This window comes from Psammomys obesus, unplaced genomic scaffold (assembly GCF_907164565.1).
Source record: "Psammomys obesus unplaced genomic scaffold, mPsaObe1.curated_primary_1811, whole genome shotgun sequence".
Taxonomy (NCBI): Eukaryota; Metazoa; Chordata; class Mammalia; order Rodentia; family Muridae; genus Psammomys; species Psammomys obesus.
In genome coordinates, this window is record NW_026592509.1 from 2,254,100 (window position 1) to 2,269,424 (window position 15,325).

The 15,325-nt window shown below is 57.2% G+C and overlaps 2 protein-coding genes across 2 annotated transcripts in view; one reads left to right on the forward strand and one right to left on the reverse strand.

Annotated features, from left to right (window-relative positions):
• Positions 1–9,053, reverse strand: part of Shank1 (SH3 and multiple ankyrin repeat domains 1) — a 48,916-nt gene extending 39,863 nt beyond the window's left edge. Inside the window, 7 exon segments of the mRNA XM_055613632.1 lie at positions 300–467; positions 2,875–3,026; positions 3,219–3,327; positions 5,515–5,586; positions 6,022–6,225; positions 6,378–6,675; positions 8,989–9,053. Coding sequence (XP_055469607.1) covers positions 300–467; positions 2,875–3,026; positions 3,219–3,327; positions 5,515–5,586; positions 6,022–6,225; positions 6,378–6,632 — 960 coding nt within the window. The 5' untranslated portion in view covers positions 6,633–6,675; positions 8,989–9,053.
• Positions 9,054–12,750: 3,697 nt separating this feature from the next.
• On the forward strand, positions 12,751–15,069 carry Clec11a (C-type lectin domain containing 11A). Its single transcript, XM_055613634.1, has 4 exons — positions 12,751–12,897; positions 13,042–13,243; positions 13,483–13,674; positions 14,483–15,069. Exons 1-4 carry the CDS (start codon positions 12,751–12,753, stop codon positions 14,926–14,928), a joined length of 987 nt encoding a protein of 328 aa, XP_055469609.1. The 3' UTR covers positions 14,929–15,069.
• The last annotated feature ends 256 nt before the right edge of the window (positions 15,070–15,325 follow it).

Sequence of the window (15,325 nt, forward strand, 5' to 3'; positions counted from 1 at the left end):
AATCTCTGCATCCACATCCCCTTCTATTTCCTGCCCCTATTTCTGTTCAGAGACCCAGAACTTTAGCTTCCTGACGATAGGCATTCAGTGACTCCACTGTATAAACACCCAGGCTGGTCCTTCAAGTGAATCAGGCAACCAACCTCATCCATGTGTCTATTTCTGGAGTCCTTTCCACCTTCTCCTCTGTGAGGACCATGCTAATTTTACTCCCCAACTCTCTTGTATCCTTGCACCTTGGATGCTGCAAAGCCCGAGTATCCAAGCTCTCCCCAGTGCTCGGGACCGAATCTGGGTACCTGGTGGATTTCCTGCCAGCCGTTCTCATCCGCAATGCCCAGCTGGGCCCTGTTGTACAGAAGTAACTCGCAGCAGCGAGGGTCTCCCCCCACCATGGCTGTGTGGAACAGGGGGGTCAGCCCTCGGCGGTCCTTGTAGTTGGGGGAACCCCCAAGGTCCAGAAGTGCCTAAGGAGGGACAGACAACTCAGGAAGAAAGGACAGGAGGCAGCTTTTCAGGGGCCGGTAGGGAGGTGTGAGCCTTGAACTCACACAGGCTTGTGTCTGTCCCGTTTCTGCTCCAATGCTTGTGTGCGTGTGCGTCCGTGTGTCACTCAGATGTTGCATACAGAGGAGGCTAGGAATCAGTGCTAGGTATCTTCCTGAGCTGCTCTTCAGTGAGAGACACCTGGAGCTCGCCGATGTGAGGGAACAGCGGGCCAGCAAGGCCCAGGGATCGCCCTGCCCCCGCCTCCCAAGCACTGAGATCACAGGCACATGCCAGCACACTCAGCTTTCCTGCTTGGGCTCTGGAGAGAGAACTCAAACTCTCATTCTTACACTGCAAGCACTCCTCTGACCGCACCATCCTTTGAGCCCCCGGACAGTCTTGTAGACTTTGAGCCAGGCCCTGTCCACAGCATGCAGTAGTCCTAGCCCTTAAGAACAATGAGAAGATAAGGCAGATGCCGCCCTAGGACCCTCTCTCTCTGACGTTCAGCTCAACCTTTCTCTAGTGGTTGACTTTTGATGAGCCACAGAAAGGTATCCCCGAGCATGGTTGTAGGGAAGACAGATGGAAGGATGGGTCTAAGTGTAAGGATGTCTCAGACCAAGTGTGGGGGCTCTACACAGACCCCCACAGAAGGAAGCTTCGAGAAGTCAAGCATGGGCAAATCCGAGCCAGCCTCCGTGAGGGTAGAGGCTGCAGGGCAAAGAGAAAGGGCACAGGAGAGGGGAGGAATTTAAGTCTGTATAAGAGCAAGTATTGACCGCAGTGAACTGTCTCCAGCAGTGTTATCCAATATGGTGGTCACAGGGGGCGATGAGCCTCTCCCTGTGGCTGGTGAGTCCAAGGAAATGTGGTTTTACTTTTATTCCATTTTAATTAATTTAAATCTCAACAGCCTGGTGTGGCCAGTAGCTAAGGGACTTGTTAGAAAGGATCTGACAACACACACACACACAGATACACACACAGAGATACACACACACACACAGATACACACACATTCAGGTACACACATACATAAAGAATATCCATTGGTTTTGGCAATAAATGGCAATTTTTCATGCCAAGTGTTTGTGAAAAGAAGGGTGCCTCACTGAATTGTGCCTCAGTCTTTAAGAGCAGCCCACCCTGACTTATGCCTAAAGAGGGATCAGATGACCTGGTAGACAGAAGAGAAAGAATACTTTAAAATAAGACTGCGTGCAGGGGCTGGAAGGTGGATGGTTCAGTCGGTGAAGTGTCTGTCATACCCACGTGAAGATCTGGGCTTGATCTCAATGATCCACGTTAAAAACAATGGCAGCAGTTGCAATCTCAGCACCGGAGAGGAGGAGACAGGGGTGTCCCCGGCACTGCTGGTCAGCCAGCCTAGCCTAACAGGGGAGCCCTGAACACCTAGGGGAGCGAAGGCCACATCTGGAGAAATATGGCGGCTAGTTCACGAGAACTGGCAGCTGAGGTTATCCCATAGCTGCCACATTTATATACGCCTGCTCATGGGTTATACACACATGCACTGTATGTACACACACACACACACACACACACACTCACACACACATGCAGGAAAGAAAACTGCACACTAATTGTTCTGTGCATTTTGTGGGCACATGGACCTTATTTGTTTGGGAAAGCACATTTTGTTTCTTTGCTGAGAGAGTCTCATGATGACCCTGCAAGCCTCAAACTCACTACGTAGTCAAGGTTGACCTTACACGCCTCATGCTCCTTTCTCTACCTCCCAAGTGCTGAGATGCCGGGCTTATGCCTCCACTCTTGGTTTTTGGAAGGTGTGCTTTGTGTCTTAGGTATGAGAAGGGTCCGGATTTGCCTGTGAGAGAATGAGGTGTTAGGAAGTGAAGCGATGGGCTAAGAAGGATGAATTGGAGGGGCAAATCCAGGGTGTGTGGACGTGTTCTCTCTGAGTAGCAGAGACTCGTTTTCTGTGTTCTAAAGCCCTTACGGATAGGTACTTTGGAAGGGCAGAGGGAGGATGGCACTGGCTGGGCAGAAGGAAGAAGGCCATTCTGAGTGCTCGGGGACCCAGGCTCAGTCACCAGCAGCTTCTAGACTAAGCTGGGGGGGGGGGGGCGCATCAGGAAGACTGACAACAGGAACTATGTACTTGTCAGTGTGTGGAAACAGACTTTGTGGTGTGGATACAGAGGGACTATTCGGGTTGGGGGGTACCAATGAGATAGGGTGTCGTGTAACCTTGGCCAGTCTTAAATTCCTGAGGACTAGCATTACAGGTATCTATGTCAGGCCTGGCTGAAGGGGAATTCTTTTGAACAGAAGTGGGGTTGGAGAAATACAAGGGAAAGAAGACGGGGTCCCACCATCTGGGGTTTACAGCAGCCTCACCGTGAGTGCCAGGCAGTGCCGAGCACATGCGGCCTTGTGTAGTGCTGTCATGCCATCCCGGGCCCTGAAGTCTATGTGCGCCCCGCCCAGGCACAGCGTTCGAATCACCTCTACTGAGCCTTCGGTCTGGGCCGCCAGGGTCAAAGGTGTCTCTGAAGGGCAAGAGAAGACCTTCAGAGGCAGGCCTTCTGCCACCACCTCCAGCATTTTTGGCCTCCATCTTTAGATTCCACCCTGGTCTCCTCGCTCAGCCCCCTACAACCTTTGGTCCTTTACCCTCTGGGATTGAGGTGGTGTCCCTGGCCTCTCTGCCCAACCCTGCTCCTCCCCGTGCCCCTTCCTACCTCCTGAATCTGAGTCGTGGTAGTTGGGGTCCAGCCCCTTGTCCAGCAGCCTCGCCACCTTGTCAGATGTCCCAAGCTGCACATATTCCAGGAACTTCTTCAACCCCGTCTGAATCGTGTACAAAGAAAGACGGGGGCATCAGGGGGATCCAGTAGATTGAGTGAAGAAAGCAGCCATCAGAGACAGCACCACACAGTGGAAGTACACAGCCAGCCTTTTCCAAAGGCAAAAGGAGGTCTGGTGTGGTGGGTCATGTCAGTCATCCCAGCACTCAGTGGGCAGGGGCAGGAGGATGGTATGTTCTAGGCCTACCTGGACTACACAGTGACACCCTGTCTTAAAAGTAATACTCTAAGCTGGGCCTGGTAGCACATGCCTGCAACCTCAGCTTTCAGGAAGGCAGAGGCAAAAAGATCTCTGTGAGTCTGAGGTCAGTCCAAATCAGCCAAGGCTACACAGAGAAACCCTGTCTTGAAATGTCCCCCTCCCAAAGTAATATTCTCAAATAGAAGAGTATAGTAATTTGAATAAAAATGACCCCCAAAGGCTCATAGGGAGTGGCATTATTGGAGTAGGTGTGGCCTTATTGGAGGAAGTGTGTCGCTGGGAGTGTGAGGTTTCAGAAGCTCAAGCCAGGTTCAGTGGCTCACTCTGTTCCTGACGCCTGCTGATCTGGATGCAGAGCTCTCCAGCACCACGTCTGTCTGTGTGCTGCCATGCTTCTCACCATGACATTAACGGACAAAGCCTCTGAGACTGTAATCCAGGCCCAATTAAATGTTTTCCCTTATAAGAGTTGCTGTGGTCATGGTGTCTCTTCACAGCAATAGAAACCCTAAGCGAAACAAAGGGAAACTGTGAACTGCATTGAAATCTATCCTGATGACAGGTGTTCTTAAAGAAATGTATCCCTAATGTTGCTGTTTTGATACACTAGCCACAAGAAGATAATTAAAATATCATGGTCTATGGGTGGTGAGATGGCTCAGTGGTAAAGGTGCTTGTAGCCAGGCTTGCTAACCTGGATTTGAGTCCCCAGAACACACAGGAGAGGAGAAAACTGAGTTCTAGCAATTATCCTCTACCCCCACACATGAGCCATGACATGGACATGCCATCCCCACCCCACCACCAGACACACACGATAATAAATAAACAAACAAATAAATAAATGTCATTTTAAAAAGGTATCATGAGGGCTGGAGAAAGGCCTTAGCTGTTAAGAGTGCTTGCTGCTCTTACAGAGGAACCGAGTTCAGTTCCTACACCAACAAATGGCAGGTAACTCCAGCTCCAGGGGGATCTGATTTTTCTAGCTTCCTTGGGTGCCTGAATTCACATGCACACACACACACACACACACACACACACACACACACACACACGTGGGATTTTTGTACTGTTTTTGTAGTGCGACTCAATTTACACTTGTCACATGTACAAAGGAGTCTCACGTGGCCACTGGCTCCCAAAGTGGATGGACCAGGTAGAGAGGGAGCAGGCATGCAGGGGAGGAAAGGGTTGAGTGAATGGTGTGGGAGAAAGAAGCTTTGGGGAAAGAAACAGATGAGAGGAATTTCTTTCCATTAGGCTACATCAGCTTCCCAACTTCCTCGCAGCTCCTAGAGGACTAGCGAAGACACAGGGGAGACATCATCCCACGTCTGGAGGGAAAGGACCCAACAGGGCAAATGTGGCTGGAAAGGAAGGGCAGAGTCTGTGCTTGACGGAGGCATGGGACGGGGACTGGGGGTGTGTATGGAATGCTACCCAGGCAGGAAATTGGCTGGTGAGGGGTAGGAAAGGCGCCCTAAGTGCTTCTGAGTAGAGAAGGCAGAGCAAAAGAGCAGGTTGAAGGGCTACAAGTAGAGTGCTTTTTATCTAGCCGTGAGACGCCAGAATCCACCTAAGAAAGCCGGGTTGTTGGCGCACACCTGTCATCCCAGTGCTGGGGAGGCAGGTGGTCTGGCCTGCCTGGTGAGCAGTGAAAGACTGCATTAAAAATAAGGCCTCCATATATGCACCACCACACACACACACACACACACACACACACACACACACACACACACACCGGGCACAGACGGCATTGGTCTGGGCAGGTGGGGCCATAGAGGGGAGTGGGAGGGGGTTATGATGGAGATAAATGGTGTCTCCAAGCAGGATGCACCCTCCAGTCAAAGGGTGGATTTGGTGCGACTGAGGGCTGGCAGATGGGATGGTTGCTGGGGAGAGACTGGAAAAGAAGGTGATGGAAAGGACACTCTGGGTGCAGGGGCAGCAGGGCACTCTCACCTTCGTGTGCAATTTGGCCAGCTGTTTCTCGTCCAGATTGGTCTGTTTGTAGACTCGGGTCTTGTAGCGGAACTGAGGCCAGGAGGAAGGTATGAGGGGACACAGACTTATCAGATTCTCTGTTGGGGAGTAATGGCTGACAGTCCTCCCATCCTCCCAGAATGAGTTCAGGGTTAACATGGAAACGGCCCTAGGTAGGGTGACCTTTCCAAGAGTGCCAGATCACCAAGGTCTATTGCGCTATAACCCCTACCTTGTAAGAATAAACATGGACCCCTCACACACATGGAATGTTCTAGAATGACTACTACTGTAGGCCGGATTCCTTCACTAGTTGACGGCACAAGCTTAGGGAAAGAAAGGGACACCATCTGAGGCAAAAACTCAGCTGTGATCGGACTGGGGACCTCTCTCCTATGAGTTCTCGGGAAGTCTTGAACAGCCTAGTGGGGGGCTCTCCTGGAATTGGAGTGGATGTGACTCCTGTTAAGAGTTCTGTGGCCTCACCTCCAGGTAGGGTACCCCCTTCTCAAAGGACTGGGGGTACTCTCTTAGCAGCCTCTCCTCCTCCAGGAAGTTGGCATCCCGGCCTGAGGTGGCCGGCTGGAACAGTCCATAGTTGAGAACATCCTGTAGGCTCTCACTCAGGGCACAGAGTACTTGCTGCTTGGCTGTCCAGATGGTAGCATCGGGGTTGAAGCGCAGGCATTTCTAGTGGGAGACAGGATGGCCAGTGCTATGTTGGGTCAAGGGTCTGGGGGTCAAGGGTAGGTTGGAAAAGGAGTAGAGTCCAGCTGCAGCTGGGATCGGGGATGGGGAGATAGTCCATGTGTCTGTCAGTTGGCAGGTGAGTAGGCACTCACCGTCTGGTGCAAGTCAGGAATGCCAATCCTGAAAACCATCATGCTGAAGTGGGCGTCGTCGGGCACAGACATGGAGCGTCCCTGGAGGCCTCGGGTAGAGGCCAGGTTACCAGGTGCTCCGCTGCCCCGGCCCCGAGTCCCCTGGGGGCCTCTCCCTGGGCCGTCTGGGGAGCTGTCCGATTCTGAGGCCCCCTCGGGACACTCGCTGGCACTGTGGCGTTCCTCGTCCTCGCTGGTCGCGGGGCTGTGGGTCATTGTGGGGCCACGGGGCAGTGAGGAACAGCAGCATCACAGGCAGCTGGACAAGGCAAGGGTGATGGTCACTGTGGGGCCACTCAGTGAGCAGACACAGCGGCAGCCTGTTCCCTTCACCCGGGAGGCTGGACACACCCTCAGCCCTCCGCAGCTAAGCTCACAGCAGCTCCACAGCTTACAGCACCTATCTCCTCCCTGTCCTTGGCCCTGCTTGCGGTCCCCACCCCCCTGCGCTCCACTTTGTGGCTGACCCAGTGTGTCCCAGAAATCACAGAATCACCGCGGGATCTACTGGCCCACTTTGTCAAGCCACAGAAAATGAAGCTAAAATTAGCTAAGGACAGACAGGTGGACCAGTCCACCCCGGCATCCTGCCCTCCTGGCCAGAGCCTGGCCTCTACACCCCAGGGAGGCTGAGGCTGCCTGTCATAGTAGAGGTGAGGTGGAGGTGTGAGTTCTGAGCCTGGGGCAGCAGGAGGTGCCCGAGAGCCGGTGGCTTCACTGAAGTGTGGCTGACCACATGTTTGGAGGGCCACTGCTGGGGGAGCTGTCCCTGGGGGGGGGGGGGAGGGACACGAGTGGGGTGGACTTTCGGAAGAGAGAAGTTCCCTGAACTGTGCCCAAGGGAGCTAGGAGAGGTCACTGGGGCGTGTGAAGAGGGTGTGTGGGTGGATAGGGGGGCTGGCCCTGGCTGGACCGTCCAGATGACAAGCTGTGGTGGCCTGAGTGGGCGTGGGCAGCTACAGGTGACCTGTGGGTGTTTCAGGACTGGCACGGCAGGGTGGGTGGGTTGGCACCGTTTGGTACTGGTGGCTCCACCGAGGAGTTGGATTGGGTGGGGTGGCTGGGGAGGGGGCTGAGGAGTGAGCTGCAGCAACACGGGGGACCAGGAGGTGGGGAGGGTCGTCTCTCTCAAAGTGGCCGTCTGAGGGGCGGCTCCTTTCCAAATGCGGTCCTCTTCTCCTGTTCACCACCCCCCACCCCCCACTCTAGAACCGGAAAGCAGAATGTCTGGTCTGGTCCCTCCCACCCCACACCAGGCCCGGCTCCTGCACCGTTGCCATGGAGATGGGAAGCAGTGGAGGGTACTGCTGACTTTGGGGGAGTGGGGATGGGCTGGGGGGGGGAGGGTTGGGGAAGGAAAGACGAAATGTTTAAGGAAGAGAGTTCCAAGAACTGTAGGCGAGCAGGCGTCTAACCGTGAGCTAAGGACCCCTCCCCCTCGCGGGGACCGAGTTCCGAAGCCCCCCAGCCCCGGGTACCATGCATAGCTGCCCAACCCGCGGGGCTTGGAAGCTCAGTCCGCTGACCGCCCTACAGCAGATTCCACCTGGCACTGTGACCTCAGCCACTCCCCCTCGGCTGACCCTGGCTGATGTCCTGCAGTCCCAGCTCTGCGGGAACGGGGTGGCAGGTGGGATGAAAGGTCAGCAGGGGCCGGGTCCCCCATAGTGCGGGCTCCACTGCCCCAACACCCAGGACAGCTCGGGCCCCTCCCCCTCCGGCCTCGAGGGAGGGAGCGGGCACACTCCGCCGGGGCGGCATGAATCAAAAGCTCGGCGGCTAAGAATAGCTGGCACGCAGCTGGTACCGAGACGGGTTGAGGAATCGGCGAGGGGGGTTGGCAAAGGGGAGAGAGGGGTGCCCTGCCAGGCTGCGGGGGGACAGGGCCCGACTGGCTTGGCCAGGAGCCGGCCCGGGAAGAATGAATGGAGGTGGAGGAAGGCGGGAGCAAGGAGGCTGGGGAGGGGAGAGCCCGGGTCGAGAGAGGGAGCCGGGACTGGGGGCGGGAGCCGAAGGGGCGCGCCGGCCCGCGGAGAAGAAACCGGAGGCGCGATGGGCACGCGAGGCGCGGGTGGGAAGGACCTGGAGACGCCTGGAAAGGGCGACGGGTCCAGGCGGCGTAGGAGGCTCCGGCCCAGACCCTGGGCTTGGAGGTATTGGGGACAAGGGTAACCTAGGGGAGGGGCCCAGGTGCGCCGGGGTGGGCGAAGTAGGGGAGTGGCGGAGCCGCGTTGGGAGGCGGGGACCAGGACCCTGTCTTGACCACGGAGAGCCTGGGAGACCAGTACGGCTTAGGGGGCGCAGCACGTGGGGGATGGGGCACACCCTCCTAGCAAGGATGCGATCTGGGACGGGGCACTCGGGACCGGGTCGCAACCCAATTTGATGTCACCCGTAGGGGCCATGCTACCTTCCACACCCGCACTCCCCCCACACACACCCTAAATGTACACCCAGGCCGGAGCCGGCGCCAGGCCAAGGACATCCCGGGCGCCTCCGCCCTCTCCCGCAACCCCAGCTCTCGGAACTGCACCCTACCCCAGAACCTCCCCGTGGTGCCCCATGCCCTTACCTGCCTGGCGGGGCTGCTGAGTCCCGGTCGGCGGCGCCCGCGGCCCCTCCCCCCTCCCCCCACCCCCCACCCCCCCGGAGACGGGGGACCCTCAGGCCATGCCCCACCGCCCCGGAGGGCGAGCGGGCCGGGGAGGGGGCGGGCGAGGGCCGGGGGGAGGGCGGGGGGGCCGCGGACCTCACCCCCCCCGCGGGCCGGGCCGGGCCATCCGCAGCGCGCCCCCCTATCTGCCGCGCCCGCGCGCCCCTCCTCGCCCGCCCCGGGGCTGGGGTCCGGCCGGGCTACGCGCGCCGCGGCTCCCGCCGGCTCTGCCTCCTCCTCCTCTGCCTGGGGCCGCCGCGCCGCCGCCTGCTCCTGCTCGGCGCCTCCACAGCCACCCGGCTCGCTCTCTCGCACTCGCTGTCTCTCCCTCACCCGGTCTCTCTCTCTCTCTCTCTCTCGCTCTCTCTCTCTCTCTTGCTCTCCTCTCTCTCCCTCCCTCCCCTCCCTCCGCCCTCTCCCCTCCCTCCGGGAGCCCGCAGAGAGATATCGCCCCTCCCTGCGCCCCCAAACCTCGCCCATCCTCCCCCCCAACGCAACTCCGCCCCCTCCCCTCGCCCTCCTCCACCCTTCATCTCCACTGCCCCACCCCCAAACCCAGACTCCACCCCTGCTTATCCCCACGTATCCCCACGGGGTCCTGCTTCTCCCAGGGGAGCCCCTCTTCCATAGCGCTCCCACCCTTTCTGCACATGGTGGGGTGCTGCTTGTATTTGCAGTGTCTGTATATCCCCAAATCGGTTGCTGTGGGCTATAGATTCCTGTCCTGTGCCCCCAAATGTGTGTGTGTGACACATACACTCACACAACTTTTCATATAAGCCCACACACACGGAAGTACCTGAGATAGCTACATGTTCCTTCCCCCAGGCTGGTCCTGTCAACCACGCATACCACAGCTGCCTACTCCTTAGGGCATGCTTGCCCAGTACACATGACCAGAGACACACACCTAGCTTCATGTTACGATGTCACACCGGGTCACAGCATATGGACAGCACCCTGCAAGATTTACCTACATCATACTCCGATTGCAACTGCAGATCTGCCCACAAGAAGCACACGGAAGATCAGCCTTGTGTGCTGTCCTGGCAAGCTCACCGCCCCCCTGTCCACCACAAATGCTTGTTCCTGTTCCCCTGCACACCCTGCCCGTAGCTCCTCCTCCGCAGCTATCCCTGAGTACAGGATAGGTGGCAGGTTCAGGGACTTCTTTCCTCCGAAGCACAGAGAGGCTAAGTAATTTGTCCCTAGTCACCCAGCTATAAAGAGGTGATGTCAAGGGTGGAGGACACAGAGGCTTTCTCCCCTGGCCTGCTACGGAGTTCCAAAGAACATGCCTGAGGTCACTGATCCTCATTCATCCTGCATCGCCTCCAATCTCACACACATGTGCACACAAAGCTAATTGTGCGCAGGTAGTTAGCCCCGGGTGCGTTCTCAGAGGCAAGGCAGATTCATTCAGCATCCTTCGACCCTCTTCAGCTCTGAGGTCCTCTTTGCCCAGCCTCGTCCCCAGGGCCACTAGGAAACACCAGCATCCACAGAGGGCAGCTCTAGGTAGCTTCTGGGTTCCTCCTCAGCTGCAGGCTCTCTGGGGCATCCTGAGATAAGCTGGAGTTGGTACCCAGCTCAGAGAAGCCCTCATATTGATGCACCCCCCCCCCCCAGGTGCTGAGCAGCTGAGCCCATGGAGAACAGCTGCTGGCGTTGACAAGAGCGCTGAGTGGCTATGAAGCATGCTACAGTTTACAAGGCCTTTCTGCACTGCACGGAGATCGCCAGCCTCCGGAGAGAGACCTCTGTGCTACAGACGAGCATGCATCCGAGAGGCTCTGAGGTAGCCAGAAGGCTGCCCAAGGTCACACTGCCCTCCGTGCACCAGGCTTTCTTGAAAACTGGTGTGTTCCTTTCCTTTCCGAAGCCCCCCCCTGGGGCTCTCAGCAGCGAGGGCAGATGTGAGGCACCTGGTGGAGCCAGCAGCTTTCGCCAGATGCTGCCACACCCGTGACCTCCACAGGGCTGCCATGTCTCCTCTCTGAGCTTCTTCCCTTTCTCCTTGCCTGAGCCTGAGCCCCTAGATCTCTGTCAATTGGCAGAATCTGCTGGACTAAAGCTGGAAAAGCCCTGCAGGACTCATGGGTCTGGCATGCAGTGGGCATGGCACAGCCTCCTGCTTCCCTGGCTTGGGTCCTCCCACTGCCCTCAGCACCTCCACTCAGGCAGACACCTTGAGAACTGAGGTGCAACCTTATCACAAAAGTCTGTCTTTAAGGCCTTTGATGAAGCTGTTGTTACTCTGCTAGAACAGTGGCCTTATTCAGCAGCTTAACTGAGCACCTACTAGGTGGTAGGAAGCCCTGTTTTGACTAGGGGATGCAGAAGTCCCCCCAAGTCCATGCCTTGCAAGAGACAAAGGTGACTAAACCGGTTGGATGACACCTAGAAGAAAAGAGGGCATTTCAGGAAAGCATTTCATGGCGGTCGGAGCTGGAGCTCCAGTAACGAGGAGCTGAGGGAAGGGTTCGGATGGCAGAACAGGCTAGGGAGGACACAGAGGAGGAGGAGGGTGAGAGGAGAGGGTGACTGCAGAAAATGGTTCTCTCCCAGGCCCCAGCCCTGCATGCTGCACTGAGGACTGAGGTCCCAGGTTTGGCTTCTCTCCTGCTTCTGATGGGAAGGTGAGGAAGCAGGGGCGTGGGGAGTAATGCGATCTGATTTATGGCTTGGAAGGATTGCTCTGGCTGCGGCAGGCAAGCAGCCCAGATTGGAGGGGCTCTGTGGAAGGAGGGGGAGCAGGGGAGGGGACTGCAGTGGTCTAGGCTGGGATGAGGCAGCTTGCAGAATGTTCTCTCTTCAGAGCCTGGGGCTTGCTCGGTATACTTCCTGCAGATACCTGCTCTGACTGTTAACCCCTCCTTCTCCCTTGATGGGGGACCCACCACCACTTCCCACCCCACCGTCAGCCTGCTCAGGGCCTGGCCTGCAGGAGAATCTCGGACTTACACTTTCAAGCTACACACATGCATGCTGCTCACACGTGTCCCCACAAGCAGGCACACACAAGGGCTGGGAGGGCCATGGATAGGCCATCTGGGTGGGGGCTGGGAGAGCCCTGGAGCCTGGGAATGGTAGAGGAGTCCCTTCACTAGGCGATGTGGTAAGTGGTGACCACAGGGTAATAACAACCTCAGCATACTCTGCAGTCTGCCCCCTCGGTAATGGCCAAGACAGGGAGAAGGGGAGAGCCAAAAGGCAGCATCCTATCATGGCCTGCTTTTTTCTGAGAAGGCTCCTGGACCAAGGCTGAAGCCTGCCAGTATCAAGAATGCCCTGGAGAACTACCTCCATCTTTCTTCTGTCCATCTAAGTGCTTGTACTTGCAAAAGGGTGGCAAGAGAGGCAGAAGTCTGGAAAGTAGCAAGGGTTGGGTGTGGGGAGACCAAGGCAGGATCAGGCTTTGGAACGTTGGAGGTTTCCGGCCACAGAGGCAGAGCCTCCTGGAAGCCAAGAGGGGCGGAGAGACACACCAAGAGAAGCTGAGGAGACCAAAAGTTGAGACAGAGCAGACCAGGAGGGGAGTCAGAAGAGAAAGCCTGGCAGGGAAGAGGATCAAGGGGCTGGTGATCTGTGCACAGGCCTGGGACAGTCTCCAGTCTGACACCCCACTTCTACCCCAGGCATTCTGACCTCTACTAGTTTGGGTGCTGGAAGCCCAGCTGGATGCAGGCAGCTTGGCTCTTGGGGGCCCTAGTGGTCCCTCAGCTTTTGGGTTTTGGCCATGGAGCCAGGGGTCCTGGGAGGGAGTGGGAGGGAGGCTGGGGAGGTGCCCTGGAGGAGGAGCGAGAGCGGGAGTCACTAATGTTGAAGGTGAGTGTTGGAGGGGCACTGTGGGCTTGGGGTGAAGGTTGTAGAGATGGGCAAAAAGAAGTAACAGGGCTTAGATGGGGCAATGGGTTCAGAGAAATCGCTGAGAGGGGAGGTAGGAAGGAGACTGACATGCGTTCTCTGCAGAACCTACAGGAGACCCTAGGGCAGCCCCCTGAGGTGGGAAATAAGGATAATCTTGCTGAAAATCCTGAAGGCAAAAGGGTCTGGGGGACCAAGGAGACCCAAGCGGAAGAAGAGGAAGAGGAAACCACCACAGCACCTTCTTCTAGACCCAGTCCTTTCCCCAGCCCTTCTCCCACACCAGAGGACGCCATCACTTACATCTGTGAGTATCCAGAAGCCAGGATGGCCTGTCTTTCAATCACTGACCCATCCGGAGGCCAGGCACATCAGAGGAGCCCCAGGCCCCGAGATGTGCCTGTCCAGAGCCCAAACCACTGAACTTCATCTACATGGTCCAGATCGCCTGGATGCATCCCACTCTTGGGAGTTAGAGAGCCATGCCCTCCCATGTTCTGAGGGCCCCTGACTGTGGCTCCAGTTGAGCATTCTGTCCCTTCACAGTGGGCCGCTTGGCTAGCCTGGATGCGGGCCTACACCAATTGCACGTCCGTTTGCACGGTTTGGACACCCGTGTGGTTGAGCTGACCCAGGGGCTGCGGCAACTGCGGAATGCTGCGAGAGACACCGGCGACTCCGTGCAAGCCCTGAAGGAGGCACAGGTCCGTGCTGAGCAGGAGCACGGCCGCTTGGAGGGTGAGTCTCTGCAGCACCAAGAGGGCCTGGGTGGGACCACGGGTGTCAGGACACCAGAAGACCCACACAGAACTGGTGTGTGTTGGCACATCTGGAGCTAGATTGTGAGGTGGGTGAGACTCTCTGCTCCAACCTGTGCCACACCCTGAAAGCCCCACCCATTGTCTGGAACCGCCTACGCCGTGGCCACGCCCTCCAAAGGCCCTGGCTCCACCTCATTAGACTCTGCGGCTCTAACAAGGCTTCCCTGGCCCCACCTTTTTCCACCTACAAATGCTTTGGCCCTGCCCTTGACAGCCTGGCCAGGCCTCATTGGTCAATGAAGTTCTAGCCCCTCCTACTGTCCACGCCCTCTTTGTCCTCGGTGCTTTGGCTCCTCCTGATTATAGTTTCGACCACTGAAGGGCTCTCTCCTTTTAGCCACGCCTCCAGCAGCACCGTCTTGGTCCTCCTGGTCACAGCAGTTCTAACTTTGACTCTGCCCTCTGTCAGCATCTAACGCTGTGGCGACGCCCCCTGCAGCCCCGGCTCTGCTTCTTTGGTCTCTCCGGCATCCGCGCTTTGGCGCCGCCCCCAGTAGGCCTGCCTCCACCTCACTGGCCACGCTTCATCTAACCCGCCTTCATCTGATCCCGCCCTCTACCCTCAGGCTCCGCTCGACTGCTCTGGCTCCTCCCTCTCCCTACTTGCTCCTCCCTCTCCTGACTCTGGCAACCTTGATTCCACCTCATTGATCACCTAAAGGCCTAGCTCTGGCTCCGCCCCCTCCTGCCCACTACGTTCTGACTCCGCCTCACCCTACACACAGGCTGCCTGAAGGGCCTGCGCCTTGGCCACAAGTGCTTCCTGCTCTCGCGAGACTTCGAGACACAGGCGGCCGCGCAGGCGCGGTGCAGGGCGCGGGGCGGGAGCCTAGCTCAGCCTGCGGACCGCCAGCAGATGGACGCGCTAGGCCGGTACCTACGCGCTGCCCTCGCCCCCTACAACTGGCCGGTGTGGCTGGGGGTGCACGACCGGCGCTCGGAAGGGCTCTACCTTTTCGAGAACGGCCAGCGCGTGTCCTTCTTCGCCTGGCACCGCGCATCCAGCCTGGAGTCCGGTGCTCAGCCTAGTGCGGCATCACATCCATTCAGCCCGGATCAGCCCAATGGCGGCGTCCTGGAGAACTGCGTGGCCCAGGCCTCGGACGATGGTACCTGGTGGGATCATGACTGTGAGCGGCGCCTCTACTTCGTCTGCGAGTTCCCCTTCTAGAGAGCCAGTCCCTGTCCCGGAGCTCAGGCACACATTCTGCTCCGTGCACCGTGCACCGTGCACCCTACTGTTACGGGTTTGGAGCTGCTCAGAGATTCACCATGACCATGAATAAATTTTAAGAAGAGGCTTTTTATTTTAGACACTGGTACCCAGGCTGATTGGGACCAGGTCTGCACCTGAGAGCGCGCCCAAGCTGCAGCTTCTAGCCAGATCAGCCCAGAACTTGTAAAGGCGAAAAACAGGATAATGTGTGCTCTGCCTACGTGTAGGCAGGAGCTTAAATTTTAACATACATGCCTTGCAGTTGTCCTAGTCGCTTTTTGAGCAGAGTAAACAAGTTTGATTACGAAAGCACAAACAGCAGTAAGTCTTATGACTAAATTTGCTAGAACAG